At 41.1% G+C, this 15,592-nt stretch overlaps 1 protein-coding gene across 16 annotated transcripts in view; it reads left to right on the plus strand.

Moving 5' to 3' along the window:
• kmt2ca (lysine (K)-specific methyltransferase 2Ca) overlaps positions 1-15,592 on the plus strand; it is a 107,305-nt gene that overhangs the window by 75,492 nt on the left and 16,221 nt on the right. For 13 of the 16 annotated variants that reach the window (XM_079487858.1, XM_079487859.1, XM_079487869.1 and 10 more), the window contains 17 exons: positions 769-958; positions 2,404-2,502; positions 2,716-2,763; positions 3,585-3,722; positions 3,847-3,879; positions 4,396-4,530; positions 4,643-4,769; positions 4,877-5,103; positions 5,180-5,253; positions 5,353-5,544; positions 8,567-10,402; positions 10,918-11,249; positions 11,331-13,045; positions 13,240-13,351; positions 13,489-13,555; positions 13,639-13,702; positions 13,807-14,039. In XM_079487858.1, coding sequence (XP_079343984.1) covers positions 769-958; positions 2,404-2,502; positions 2,716-2,763; positions 3,585-3,722; positions 3,847-3,879; positions 4,396-4,530; positions 4,643-4,769; positions 4,877-5,103; positions 5,180-5,253; positions 5,353-5,544; positions 8,567-10,402; positions 10,918-11,249; positions 11,331-13,045; positions 13,240-13,351; positions 13,489-13,555; positions 13,639-13,702; positions 13,807-14,039 — 5,622 coding nt within the window. The remainder of the gene's footprint in view (positions 1-768; positions 959-2,403; positions 2,503-2,715; positions 2,764-3,584; positions 3,723-3,846; positions 3,880-4,395; positions 4,531-4,642; positions 4,770-4,876; positions 5,104-5,179; positions 5,254-5,352; positions 5,545-8,566; positions 10,403-10,917; positions 11,250-11,330; positions 13,046-13,239; positions 13,352-13,488; positions 13,556-13,638; positions 13,703-13,806; positions 14,040-15,592) is intronic. The other 3 variants (XM_079487872.1, XM_079487873.1, XM_079487863.1) reach the window with 2 other exon arrangements.

Here is a 15,592-nt window from a genome sequence, read left to right on the forward strand (position 1 = left end):
TTTGTTCATGTCCAAAGAATGAGTTTGATCTGGTGAATGAGGCGAGATGGTCAAGGCTTTAATGTTCATGGCATGGCTCCTGTAAAGCCGATCACGCCCAGCGTGTGGAAGCATCGACACATTTAGTCTAACAGCTGTCACTTCAGTTCGTCAAAGCTGAAATTAGGCTTAAAGGTGCTCGCCAGAGAAACATTAGGCTCTTAATGTTTTAACACAGCGGGGAGGTGTAACATTGATAGTTTGGTGCTGCTGGAGTGACACAGATTTGCTAGATCACATCAGCCAGCGGTGGCCCTTTGACATTTAAAGCAGAAATAATACAGAAAGAACTGCAAATTCAAGTGCGTGCCATAGCTGGTGTCATCTCCGACGGCTACTTTTGACACTATGGGGTCTGTAGTGATTGATTTGTTCCCAAATTTATGACATTAAATCAGATCAGATTAGCAAAATAAATAAAATGATGCACTGCAGTATTTCTTTATTTGTGTATTTAAAGCATGTGCGATGATGATATCAATGCTGTTCCAGTGATGTTTAAAACTGCGCAGTAGTTACAGTATGTCTTTACGATTTGTTCATATTTGGTGCATACTGTTACTGTCCCGCATCATTTGTGCTACAGACGTGAACCATGTTTCAAAAATAAACAAAGAATCTCATAGATTTATTTAGAAATAAGTAACCCTTACATTATCTTCAGAAAATGTAAAGGGTGAAGATGTTTAGCCGAGGTTGCCCTAACTGGTTAATGTGTGTGTGTTACAGGAGGCATTCTTTGGTAGGGAACTCCTGGATAAAAGCAAGCAGACCAAGCTGACCGTGGAAACGGGTCTTGTGGATGAACAAGCCAATCGATCGGATCGCAAATCCCATAAGGGCAGCTTTCTGGACCCATTATCTGACCCGCTTCTGAGTACCACATCCACTCCAGTCTCATCTAAAGCTGGCCCACTGCGTATGTTCACATACATCTTTATGCAGTCTCTGAAAAATAACGGTTTCTATGACTGACAAAGTTCTGGCATGGAACTCTAGATGACACAGTCCTATAGTCTAACCCAATATGACATAATAACTTAACAACATGGCGCAGCTGATTGGTTCCTTCTGTAGCAGCAGCCAATGAGCTTGCTGCTCAACGTTTAAATCTTAACTAGTGATTGTCGTAGCAGCGCGCCTCAAAAACCCTCCTCCTTCCCCAGCTCCACATCTATAGATCTGCTACAAGGTGATCACGTACCCCATACGGGGGTTATTCATATATGTTATATGTGCAGAAGCAGCATTCCTTACATGCACACAGCAGCATGTTGTGGATGTATTGGCAGTAGCAAGTCTCCGTACTTGCTCCTCCGCAGCAGTGTGGCCAAAGACCAAATACATGTATATGGCACGTGCAATACCATGCTAAACCCTCCGAGAGTTGTCATGACAGAACTTTCTTTATAACTGTCCACGTGCACATATATGCCAACTAAATGTGATTTCCTTTGGCGAACACACACACACACAGTGCTCCCCAAAAGTTTTTGCAACTTCTGCGAAGTGCCTTTCTTTGTTCAGAGATGAATATATTTCTTCCCGCTCCGAGCCCTCAGGTTACATTTTCTCCTTCTAGACTGCAGTGAAGTCTGCAGGGAGCTATAATGCACATTATCTCTGTAGATCTCTCTTACTCGCCCTTCATATAACTCCAGTGGATTGCATCAGAGACCAAAACCCTGCACCGCTCCATAGAGAATAAGAAGATGCACCGTGCAAATGAACTCTCGGGCCGCTTTGTGTCGTGTTCTGTGGTGATTTGCATACGGGGCTGAAGAGCCTGTTCAAACACCTCATTCTTACCATTCCTCCTCATCCTCAGTTCTGTCAACACTCATTTACACCCGGTCCAGCAGACCTGTGCCCGCAAATGGTTTTCAAACTCAATTTGCCAGACTCCCTGACGCTTTTCTCAAGTCCCAATCTGAGTTTTCAGGGAGGATAGATAGCTGGCAGTCACGGCACAGGCATTAGAAGGCTTGTGTGTGTTTGTTTAAGGAGAAGTCACAAAGCTTTTTGAAGGCTGTCGAGGCCGCCTGTTTGTCCTTAGAGATTTTCATCTCACACAGAGCAAAGCTTCTCTCTCTCTTCTGCGCATGCTATTGTTAAACCCTTTTATGGAGTTTTAATCTTAAAACAGGTTTAGATGTTTGATCATACAGTACATTCATTTTTATTTTTATTCAGTTTGAGTCCTTTAGATGTGTTTAGATTGAAGAAACTCGATATATAAATAAATACGAAATGTTCTTTTTAATCTGGAGCAGTTTTATGAAACACATTAAAACGTTCAATGACAAGAAAAGGTTACAAGTGAGGACGCTAAGGCTCAGAAATCCTTATTTTCTTGATCTTCAGCAAATGTGGATGATCCTTTAGCGGAGCTGGTTCTACATTCAGATGATGATCTTCTGGGAATGCTGTCGGATGATCTGGTCAAGCCAGGCGCTGAATCAGGTAGTCCTGAGATCTGACCCTGGCATAGCTTACCCTTTTCTCATCACTCTGCAGATGCCTAACATCTTTTACATTTTCTCACTTGCATTTCACATTTTACCTGGTTTGCAGTTTTTTTTATCTGTTGTGTCTTTGCATCCCCTATGTTTGCTTGTGATATTGTTTTTGTCATGTTTTTAATGATTTAGTTTTGTCTGGTTTGGGTTCCTGTAGGTCTTGATTTATGCCCTTTCCAGGTGGACAGTTCCCCCTCTCTGTTCGGTAAGAATCCTGTTGGCACAGACGTTCTTGGCTGTAGTAGTAGAGCTGTGGCTTTTGAATGAGCCCTCTGACTTTTTGTACTGCCAGTTTCTGCATGTTCCCTTTCCTAACACAAGCGCTCTCCTCTGTGGCTCACTGCTTTTATCTTTTTACTAACCACAAACAAACAAACAAGCCCCATGCTGTCTCGCACATTTCTGTAGCGACACTGGAGTAACAACTGAACTTTTCTACCTTATTCGACAACTGCGATTGATTAGAATCTGTGACATTTTACTGGAATTTGTTTGGTGAAACTTCACATGCTGTGTGCTCCTTGAGAGAAAGGTTTATTTATTCACATTAGCTGCCGTCTCTTTAGATGGCAAGGACACATTCCTCCATCGGTCCACGTTCCACAATTTGTGCCATTTAGGAAAGCTTAATTGCAAGGTGTTAGAAAAAAGATAGTTTAGAAACATCTAATATTGGTTTAAGAAAATAATGAACAATGACAATAATGCACAGTCTGAAAAAGTGCACATTGAAACCATCAGGTAAAAACCTTGTTTTAGCAGATCATATTATAGGCTGTGAATAAGCAGCCATTAACTATAGTCTCATGCATTCTTGGTTACATCCAGTCGTGTTATGATGTAATCACAGAAGATTTAGACCCCGTTTGCGCCTGTATTTATCTCTGGCCACTTGCAGTCAGATCACAAAAACACATCTTAATACCAGGTGTCAGAATGGTGGTTCTCCTGTTTGGTGTTGTTGTTTTTTAATTAAATAAGTTTGAGACTAGCTGTTTAACCCTCCATGTCTCTGTATCCTGCCAGCCGGTCTGGACATTAGCACAATGTCAGACGATCATTCAGCGGCTCCTCATTCAGGCCCTGCTAGAGGTTCTCGGACATTACAGGAGGAACCACTGGATGTCATACTGAGTCCTGAGCTAGACAAAATGGTTTCTGACGGTGAGACTCATGGAGTGTAGCATATGCTAATTTATAGCTTTTTACATACCTTAAACGGAGTCATTTTGTGAAGTGAGATTTTGCGTAAAAGTTGTTTTCTAATGATATATATGTTAACTTGCAGGGGCCATTCTCAGTAAGCTCTACAAATTTCCAGGTTCGTCCTCTTCTTACCATATTCTCACCATGTAATGCACCAGAGCAAAGAGTTTCAGTTATTTAGGAAGAGAATCCAATTGAATTTAAAATACGTTTTTGTTGTTTACCTTTTCATTTCTTAAAGTCATACTATACACGTTTTATGTATTTGTTAAACATTAAGGAATTATTAACTGGGGTTTGGAAAGGATATTTCTAATGGCATTAGTCTGACAATTCATGCATCAACTAGCATATTACCACTACTAGCATTTCTTATTTACAATGATTGTAAATTTCCACCAGAATTCAATCCAGCGCCGTCCTGTTTGCTTGTTTCTTTTTTCAGTTGCACCGTTACATTTTTTTAAATACTCCATGTATAAATCACACACAAATGATAAAACCAAATTAAATTGTGACTTATTTTAACATTTACTAAATAATTATAATTTAATCGTCAAGCAAATACTAACATCTGTTATGTTTATACTGTATGTGGTTTGCATTTTTAAACTTTACTGACTGTGTTCAGAACTGGAAGGTAAGGACGTGGAGGATTTATTCACAGCGGTGCTCAGTCCCAGCACTAGTCAAGCACCTCAACTCCCTCATCATCCCAACACTGTTCCTAATGCACGAGTCCGAGCAGTGCCCCTTCACAATCCAGGTATTCACGTCTGTTTAGTCTGGATACATAAACCATACACACGTTATTCTGTGTGTGTATCAAATGTAGCTCATTTTAGGGAGTACGTGTTTCTCCATGGCTTTATTTGCAGGAGATGGTGCAATGTTCCCACGCATGCCTACGATGAATGGTATGATGGGGCCAAACAGCCACTTTTCCTCCATGTCTGGAGCTGGATTTTCTACTCTTCCCCGAATGCCTTTTCCGGAAAATGTCAGGTGGGTGACCTTAGCCTCCAGGAAGCACAAATCTGTTTCTGTAAAAAAAAAACATTTAAAATAGTTTGAATAAGATGGTGAAGAAAACTCTTTGGGTGTGACTACAGGGAGAAGACATTCAGTCAGATAGGAGGCGATGCGATGGATCACTGGACTTCTCCTGTTCCCGTGCCTGGACCAGTCCCTCCACCAGAGGCGGAGACTGACACGATGTCAAATGCTCAGAGGAGCACGCTGAAATGGGAAAAAGAGGAAACACTGGGTGAAATGGCTACTGTAGCACCTGTCCTTTACACCAATATGAACTTCCCCAACCTTCGAGATGAGTTTCCAGGTGAATGGATAATCCTTAAATGTCTTAAACTGAATATCAACATGAGAGAGAAACTAAACATTAACTTTTTTTACAGATTGGGCAACTAGAGTGAAGCAAATTGCAAAACTATGGAGGAAAGCTAGCTCTCAGGACAGAGCACCGTATGTGGTAAGACACTCTTTTATTGGGCATCATATTGCTGGATGCATGCAGTCATTTATTTTTGGAATTATTTTGAGTAAACGTGCTGGATTTCTCCCTTACAAGCAAAAGGCGAGAGACAACCGAGCTGCCCTTCGCATAAACAAAGTTCAGCTGTCTAATGACATGATGAAAAGACAGCAACTGCAGGAGCCAGTGGACGACTTTGATCCCAGCATTCCCATGGACACAGACCTCTTCAAGGACCCGCTCAAGCCCAAGGAGTCTGAACAGGAGCAAGAGTGGAAGTTGAGACAGGTGATTGACAGCTAGGGGGACAGTTTTAGAGAATATGCTTGACTGGGCTTCACAACCATTAATCAAAGCTTTGGCTTTGAGCAAAAAATGGTCAACATTTGCAATACTGACTGATAAAACTGTAAATACTGTATGTAGTAATATCAGTATATACAGACGTGCTCAAATTTGTTGGTACCACTCCACAAAAAACAAAGAATGCTAAATTCTTTCTGAAATAAGTTGAAACTGACAAAAGTCCACCATTGTTTTGTTCCATATTTAATAGAAATCAGACTTTGCTTTTGATTTTTTTTATTCAAAATAATAATATAAATAATAGGGCTGCCCCCTTCTAGTCGACAATTCGTTATTCGACCAGAAGACACTTATTCAAACCAACTTTTATTAGTAGATTGTCTGCATATCATTTAGAAAAAGTGTATACTCACCACGTTGGTCGCTTTACATAGCCGTTCGCTCTAACTTGCATGAAGGAATGCTATTATGAGCATGTTTAAATGTTTGCAGGCAAACTTCGGTTCCTGCGACATTCCAAAATGCTAAACGTGGCTTAATTCATTAAGATTCAGTATACACCTTAATAAAGCGTATTATGTAAAGAAATGCCAAAGAGCCTGAACGTGAATTGAAAGCGCATCAGTAAAGGATCACAGGACGAAGTGTCAGCGATTGGCATTCATGTTTGAGGCTTCTGCTTTACTTTACATAATGTTTTATTATTTGGTGTATACAGAACATTTCGTGTTTTGGAATGTCGCAGGAACATATGTTTGGCCTTATTGTTGGGAAAACTGATCTCCTTGCGTGAAACCGGTGCGCCAGTCTTTATTAAGAGCATGACAGCAGATACGTGGAAGACGAAGGAATAACTAGGGGCGAGTTAAGTTAATGGTCTATATTGTTGTAGTGTTTAGTTACTGCTTTGTATTAACAAATAAATAAAATATAATGTATCGAATATATTTATTCCTATTTTTTGCGTTCTGACTTCCACTGATATGTTTTCTTGTAAGTGCTTCAATTTGCTGTATTACTGTTTTATTGTCTATTTACAATTTATTTTATATTCTACGTTTAAAATATTGCTACAATTGAATTTAGTTTTTGAAGAAAATGCTCACATTATAGGCTATTTTGCGGCCTGATCCAGAGAAAAAAGGTTTCGTTATGTGTCTGCATGACTATTCTTTTTTTAAAGTTTAATGTTTTGGTTCGTTTTCCTCAAATTTATATTTAATCCATCTTTTATTCCCACTAGTTCACTTGTGGTGGTGTCACAGGGGATTGCATTATGCGTGTGCTTGAGCACTTCATTTATATTTTAAAAGCTCATTATAATGGTTTTGTATAGCGCTGTAATTTAGAGCAATGTTACATAAAATATATTTTTCATACATAAAGCTTAAACCATCATCTGATGTCCCCTTTACCGATGTGTATTGAAATATAAAAATGAATATCATAAATGTGCAAATAGTCGAGTAGTGGTCTAAATTAACAACTAATAGTCTACTAAAGAAATCTCTAGTCGAGGGCAGCCCTTGTAAATAATAAAACAAATAAAGTTGTCATGGACAAAAATGATGGGACCCCAAACCTTATATTTTGTTGCACAACCTTTAGACTAGAGGCAATTACTGCAAGCAAACGTTTTCTGTGGCTCTCAATGAGACCTGTAAACAGGTAGTTTGCCCCCCTCCTGAGAAAACTGCTCCAGCTGTCTCCAGTTTGATGGGTACCTTCTCCAGACTGCAAGTTTCAGCTCTTTCCATAGATGTTGGATAGGATTCAGTTCAGGACTCATAGAAGGCCTCTTCAGAATTGTCCAATGTTTTGTTGTTATCCATTTTTGGGTGATTTTAGATGGGTGCTTTGGGTCAATATCTTGTTGGAGGACCCATGACCTGCGACTGAGACAGAGCTTTCTGAAACTGGCCAGTAGGTGGTTTTGCTCCAGAATGCCTTGATAGTCTTGAGATTACATTGTGCTCTGCACAGATTCAAGGCACCCTGTGCCAGATGCAACAAAGTTGCCTCAAAACATAACCGAGTCTTCTCCATGTTTCACTGTAGGTAATGTGTTCACTTCTTTGAAAGCTTGATTTTTTTTCGTCTGTGAACATAGAGCTGATGTGACTTGCCAAAAAGCTCCAGTTTTGACTCATCTGACCAAAGGACATTTTCCCAGAAATATTGTGACTTGTCCATATGAATCCTCCTCGGTTTTCTTCCATGGAGCCCATTTTTGCTCAAAAAGCGACTGATGGTGCTTCACCTTCACCTTGGAGTTCAGCTTGTATCTGTTTGGCAATTATCCTTGGTTCTTTTTCTACCATTCGCACTATCCTTCTGTTGAATCTGGTGTCGATTTTCCTCTTGCGGCCGCGCCCAGGGATGTTGGCTACAATTCCATGGACCTTTAACTTAATAATAATATCACTGGAACATCAAGCTGCGTGAAGATGATACCTTTACTGTGCTTGTCTATTATTTCCTTTCTGAGCTCCTCAGACCACTATCCTTTTCTTTCTCTGGTACATGTTCAGTGTGGGGCACACAATGATACCAAACAGCACAGTGACTACGTTTCTCCATTTAAATGGGCTGAATGACTGATTACAAGATTGGATACATGTGTGATACTCTTTAAAGAAACTTCTTAGTTTGAAATATCACTATAATCCAATTATGTATTATCTTTTCTAAGGGGTACCAACAAATGTGTCCAGGCCATTTTAGAATATCTTTGTAGACAAAGCAATAATTAATCTCTTTTAACAGCTTCTTTGCTTTATTCTATGACATACTAAAGGCATGCAAGTATACATGATACAATAGCTTTTAATTTCATCACTCTTCAGGAGGAAAGAAGCATTATTTAAATGAGCTGTTAGGGTACCAACAAATTTGACCACGTCTGTAAAAGCATGAGAATGTTCAATGAGAAATTCCTTCATTCTAACAGAATTGTGCAAGGATGTAATTGACTTTGGTTTTTCTTCTGCTTTTTCTATGGCAGCAAATGAGACAAAAGAGCAAACAACAAGCTAAGATCGAGGCCACTCAGAAGTTAGAACAGGTTAAAAATGAACAACAGCAACTTCAAAAACAGCAGCAACAACAGCAATTCGGCACGCCTTCAGTTTCAGACGCTCCAAATAGTGGAAATCAGAGTCCAATAACAACTCCCACCAGCAGCGGAAGTAATTCTCCTGTACAAGCATTAACACCCAAGGATAGCTTTACAAGAGTCCAAATGCCTGGAACGCCAACATCATCGCCATCAAGAGATAATGTGTTTCTGCGTCCTCTACTTCCTCCCCCATCATCCACAGTAAAGACCCCTACCCATGATGCCCAGTGCCTGTCATCTCAGCCTCAGTCTCCTCAAATGTTTTCAGCGGAATCCTCTAGTTCCCGCCCCTCGTCACCATGGGATCCTTATGGCAAAATGGTGGGAACCCCCCGGCCACCGTCTGAGTCTAGCACACCTCGCAGAGGTTCAGTGTCTGATGTACAGGAGCGGAGTCGGCCCTCACCAACCCATGAATCTTTTGGATCTCCAACATCCTCCAGCTTTGACCCATATGCAAAGCCTCCAGACACACCTCGACCATCAGACCCATTTGTGAAACCTATGGGTCCGTCCAGGCCTGGACCAGTATCAGAGCAGCAACAAGGACGAATCCGTAATGTAACACCAGGTGACAATTTCTCCAGAGCAGGGCAAAGATCTGAAGCATACCAGCGCATTGCCCATAACCGAATGGTCCTCTCTGACCCTTACTCCAGACCGCTGTTAACACCCGTTCCAGGAAGTAATGAGTCTGGATCTGTGCAGCTGTTCAAAACGCCCATGCCGCCTCAGTCACAGCAAGACTCATTCAGCTCAGCACAGCAAGGTTTTAGAAGAGGGTCATCTGAAACTTTCCCTCAAGTACAACAGTCTGATCCTTACGCACATCAGCCTCTAACACCTCATCCATCAATGGGAGATGGTTTTAACAATGAGGGCAGAATGATGCGTCCAACACAAGGGAATCCATTCGCCCAAGCATTATCCATGAGCAGACAGCGGGATCTCTATGCACAGGCGCCATCTACACCTAGACCAGGTTACCCTCAGCAGATGCCTGACCCATATGCTCAACCTCCCGGTACTCCACGGCCACATGATCCGTATGCCCAGATGCCTGGTACCCCAAGACCACATGATCCGTATGCCCAGATGCCTGGTACCCCAAGACCACACTCTGATCCTTACCCAGTGGCACCATCCACACCTAGAACCACAGCAATGAATCAGTTCATACAATCTCCATCTCATGGTTTTGATCCCTATGCACAAATGCCTGGTACCCCGAGGCCTTCTCCCGGTGAAAGATTCCCTAAATCCCCAGGTAGTCAGAGAACCCCAGATCCCTACTTGCATTGTCCTGGAACTCCTAGACCGGTTCATGCTGACCCATATTCCCAAGCCCCTGGTATGCCGTGTCCAGGGACTGCCCCAGAGGCCTTTCCCAGACTGATTCCCAGAGGAAACCTCATGTCTCATCAAACAGACCCATTTGGCCATCAAACCCAAAGCAGGATGCTGGACCCATTTGCTCGTCCATCTGCCCCTGGTTCTCAAACACCAAAACATCCTGGGATTTCAGAGGAAGGCTTTTCTCTGCCACAGGCAAACCCTAACCATACACCTGTCCATGATCCGTTTGAACAAGCTCCTTTAACTCCATGTTCCCAAACAGGAGAAAGATTGTCTCATGATGTTTCAGCAAACACTGGCAACACTTCAGATTCACAGAACATAATGCAGCCACCACTTGGAGACACAGAAGAGAAAATCAAACAGGTCGGAATACATAATCAGAAAAATACACTGTCATAGAAAATAAATAAATGACTTAACTTTGTATATACTGGTGGGCCTGTATTGTTTAATACTATATATTTTTTATTATGTACAGTATTCACACCACAAGTTACCACAGTTACTTGCCAGTCCAAGTGAAATATTCTCAAATCATGAATTCATCATGTAAACCGTAATAAAATAATAACAAAAAACTAATGTGAATTGGGCAAATAAATATAACATAAAATCAAAAACGGTGCTTTAAGTTATTGTTTTACTGTACATTTCTATATCTGTTAAGATGATGTCACCATGCAGACAATCACACGTTACAAACTGTTCGTGTTCTTACAAGAAAACGGATTGTTTTTACATAAATTATACAGGATGCTAAAAATTTGACATTTTGTTCATTTGATGTTTGCAGAATTGTGAAAAACGGGAGGCACTGTTCTTTTTTAACTTCAGTCTTGTACATGTCACTTATTGTATACTGTTATTGCTCATTTTAGCGCCAAAGACTGCGGCAGTTAATTCTCAAACAGCAGAAGGAGAAAAGTGCCATTAGACAGGAAAAGGGACTCCAGGAGGCAGCAGCTACAACAGCACCTGGGACTCCAAGGCATTGGTCGCAGGATGATTCTGGGGCTAAAAATGATAATTTTGGTAGACCCCCACCCCCGTATCCAGGGACTATGAGCTCTTCACCGATGCAGGCTGGACGAAGATTTCCTGGAACTTTTCTTGGAGATCAGCCAGGTCCCTCGCCTGATGAACTCCATTGCTCTCGACCTCCATTCCCCAGGGACCTGAACAATATGGCAATGAGACCCCAAGGACAGAGGTAAGTGTTCCTCTTCTCTTCCGTTTTTGCTATAAAAAGATTTTTACACATTTCATGCCAAAGCTCTAAATCTTTTCCTAGGTTTGGATTTCATCCTGGACCTCAAAGTCAAGATCAGTTCCTCCGTCCTCCTCACAGGATTCAAGGTGGCACGATTGTTGACAGTGTTTCACCACACATGAGAAGACCAATGGGGAGTAATCATCAGATGGGTATTCACCAGCATTTTCCACCACGTGGCCCTCAAATGCAGCAACACAATATAATGGGTCAACCATTCATTGAGCTCCGTCACAGAGCTCCTGAAAACAGATTCAGACTACCTTTTGGGCCACATAATGTTTTGGATCATACTAATCATTCTCAGAGACCCCCTAATGGCTTCATAGGTGGCCAGAATATGGCATTTCCTGGAAACCAAGGTCCCAGAATAATGGATCCTATGTTTGGTCACCCTCAACAAGGATCAATCAGTCATCTGCAGACACCGACCAATTCGGAGAATCGGCATCACCTGATAAATACCACAGCAATTACAACACAACTACAGATTCCATTAGCAGCACCGCTTAGCCATTTAGTCAATAATGATTTGGTTACTCCATCTCAGCCGCAGCAACTCCCTGTGACAACCTCTGGTCAATCAGAGGAAATGTCATTGTCTTGTAGTCATGGTATTGAGGGAAAACTGGACCCAGATGATTCTAACGTGAAGGACCTTGATGATGTTGAGGTCAAAGACTTGGTGGATGAAGATCTGGACAACCTGAACCTCGATGCCGATGACGGCAAAGACTTAGACCTGGAAACAAACGACCTTCATCTCGATGATCTTCTGGAATCTGGGAAGTTTGATCTCATTGCTTATGCAGATCCTGAGCTGAATCTTGAGGACAAAAAAGATATGTTTAATGAAGAGCTGGATTTGAGTGATTCCATTGAAGAACACGGGGAAACTTCAGATCTTCAGAAGAGTGTGTCTGAAAAAAGAAGTGCCGGATGTGGTTATGTGTCATCGGCTCAACCTCAATCAAGGGTTGAACATTCCAGTATTGTCAAATTAGAGAAGAATCTATCAAATGAGGGTAATCCTCAGCCTGACAGAATTGTAAAAACAGAGGTACACCAAGCTTTAATATCCAACCGAGAGGCATCTCTGATTGGGAGCTCTGTGGATGAGCATCAACTTATGCATTGTAAAGTTGGTCAAGATGATGTCTCTGATCTTTTTGAGCAGTCTTGTGCTGTTGCACATTCTGGGTCTGCTCCAGTACTGTCTAACATCAAGGAGAAACTGGAAGACAGTAGATGTGGATCCATAGTTTCTTCTCTCCAAGATGACCGAACTGTCCAAACTAATCTTGGCCCCAGGGTCCAGACAAACATGGGTATGGTGATGCTACAAGGACAATCTCAAGATTTGGTGCATATGGTTGACCCATCTGGAACTCAAGCAGCACTGTTAGGTAACCCAACTATTATACAATCGGGAAACCAGCAGATGCCTCTTCAAGGGTTTGGATCTTCACAAGGCCAGCAAGTGGATCTGAACCTCCAAATGCTTAGCGGTTCCCATCCTGTTAACCAAACTCAACAGGGCATGTTCATTTCTGGAGCTGATGGGGCACAAGCTTCTCAAGTGCACCAGAATGAATTGAACAGACCTCTTCTGTTAGAGGAACAGCCTCTGCTTCTGCAAGATCTGCTTGATCAAGAGAGACAAGAGCAACAACAACAGAGGCAGATGCAGGCTATGATTTGCCAACGCTCCAATGACCCTTTTTTCCCAAACTTTGGTAAGCCTAAACTCTAATTTTTGATATACAATTCCAGTGAAAGTGAATGAATTTCAAGTATCTCACATGCATTATGCCTGAAAGATTATACATGCATACTTTAAGTACATTAGACTATAGTGATATACAAATGGCTATGACTATTTATTGGAGGAGGATAATGACGTTGAACTCAAGTGAAATTACTTTTTTAGATTTTGACACCATTACTGACCCAATCATGAAGGCAAAAATCGTGGCTCTAAAGGGGATCAACAAAGTCATGGTACAGAACAGTATGAACATGGCTCCCATGATTATGAACAGGTAAACTATGATAATTAGCTTTCCTAAGCAAACACTAGTTATTTATCCTTACTGCCCAAATTGTATTGGAGTTGTCTCTTAACACTACAAATGAACACATGTCTTGACATTAATCCCTGTGCTTTTGTTTTTGGCAGAACGCCACAGGTGCCTGGAACACATGTCCCAGATCCAACCGGTTTCTCTCAAAATTTATTTGGACCGGTATGTGCCAAGATATTCTATTCTAATAATATCTTACCAGAAATAAATCTGTCCTAAAGGCAAATATAACCATTTATTTTTAGGATGGTAAGATGCCACCGCAGATTACAAGGCCCAATCCCCCTAATTTTGGACCGGGGTTTGTCAGTAAGTGTTTAAGTAGATTTCAGTTCCAGTAATCACTTAGCAGATGTTTACCAGCAAGTGTAACTTTACTCTCAGAGTTGAGTCAGTGAGTGTTTGTTCTCCAGACGAATCACAGAGGAAACAGTATGAGGAGTGGCTCCAGGAAACACAACAACTTCTTCAGATGCAGCAGAAGTTTCTAGAGGACCAAATTGGGGCCAACAGGAAATCTAAAAAGGCCCTCTCTGCAAAACAGCGAACAGCTAAAAAAGCTGGGCGGGAGTTCCCAGAGGAAGATGCAGAACAGCTGAAACTTGTGACTGAACAACAGAGTGTGGTTCAAAAGCAGCTGGAACAGGTAATGTAGCTATTTAGAGAAGGATGATTACTTCATTAGACACCTGTTTGCTTTATGCCACCGTTTGAGGCTGTTCCACACCTGACATTTGTTCTGAAACCCGGCCCCATAGACCAGCAGACCAATGCACCATTTTGTACTGTATATGATAGGTTATGATAAGGAGTGTGAAGAGACACTTATCCCACGAGACGAGACTGAGTTCACAAGTTTTTAATTTTTTTTAAAAGAAATCCTCAATAATGAAATGTACAGGGAGAAATTGTCTCTTATTCACCTTAAAAACAAAAAATGCAAAAGATTAAGGCATTATAAAATCATCTTGTATTTTATGAAACAAATTGAACTTTTTTAATTAATTATATTTGCAGTAATAATGTCAACTGACAAAAAACTGTCAAACTCAACCGACAAGCAAAAATTTGCACAAAAAATTATGCTTTATTTTCTTAACAAGTGCAGCTTTTAGTAAAGAGCTGTGGTTGTTTTCTCTAAATGCTTTTTGCATAGTGCTCATGTTAGCAGAGGTTTAATCATTTCACACTGGCAATCCTCCTTCCTCCACTGACTGAACCCTCATAGCCTTCAGAGAAACAGTAAACTACATAAACACATCATGTTTTATGCTAACATTGCACATATGTAAGAGACAGGCAAACCTCTTCAAAAACGGATCACATGTGTATGTATTTAAAATAATGGAATGTGAACTTGCAACTTCTATACTGTATTTTTGGTACAGCGTGAACCGCCGTAAACACCAGTGCAAGGTGCTGCGTATGCGAATGTACACGGATGTTGAAACCATCCGTCTTGCGCGTGGTTACATAAAGAAACTGTGGGAATATAGTGCTGCGGGATGGTAAATCATGTTGTCTTTATGAATGGCCGGGTCCGTCACTGTAGCTCATAGCATGCACATACTTTGTGCAGTTATTAGCGTGTTTTGTACAGTAATGAAAACAGTTTCAAAGAGTGTTGCCAGGTGAAAGCAAACCTAACTAGGAATAAATAAAGGGTTGTAACAATTAGAGCCCTGCATTTCAGCCCGGGCCTGACAGGCCCCGACTTATTTACGTCATAGCTCACAAGCGGGCTTGTCCTCCTTTTTATATATTAAACATTCATTAATATTTCTAATATATATATATATATATATATATATAAAAAATTTATCAAATAAAGAAGCAATAAGAAGTTGATGATTGTAAATTTAAAACATCGAACAAGTTCATATCACGTTGACACACATTACACATTCAGTTGAGCCCGCGCATTCGCACAGGTTTCCCTCATCCACTATTCACGGTATTTATGTCCCCGCCAGCAGCAGTAGGAGCAAGGGTTCCTTCAGCGCAGCAGGACGAGTTATTTTCTTAATTAGCTTAATAAAGGAAATATATATATATATATATATATAACATATAACATATATAACTACTTTTTGATGAAAAACCAAAACGAAACTTTTTAATGGCTGCAACGGTAGCATTAGCTTGTAATGGGATACAAAACAAATCAGGCTCTAGGCGGGCTCGGGCTGAGAATTCTGA

The sequence above is a fragment of the Barbatula barbatula genome (assembly GCF_947034865.1).
Source record: "Barbatula barbatula genome assembly, chromosome: 23".
NCBI classification, from domain to species: domain Eukaryota; kingdom Metazoa; phylum Chordata; class Actinopteri; order Cypriniformes; family Nemacheilidae; genus Barbatula; species Barbatula barbatula.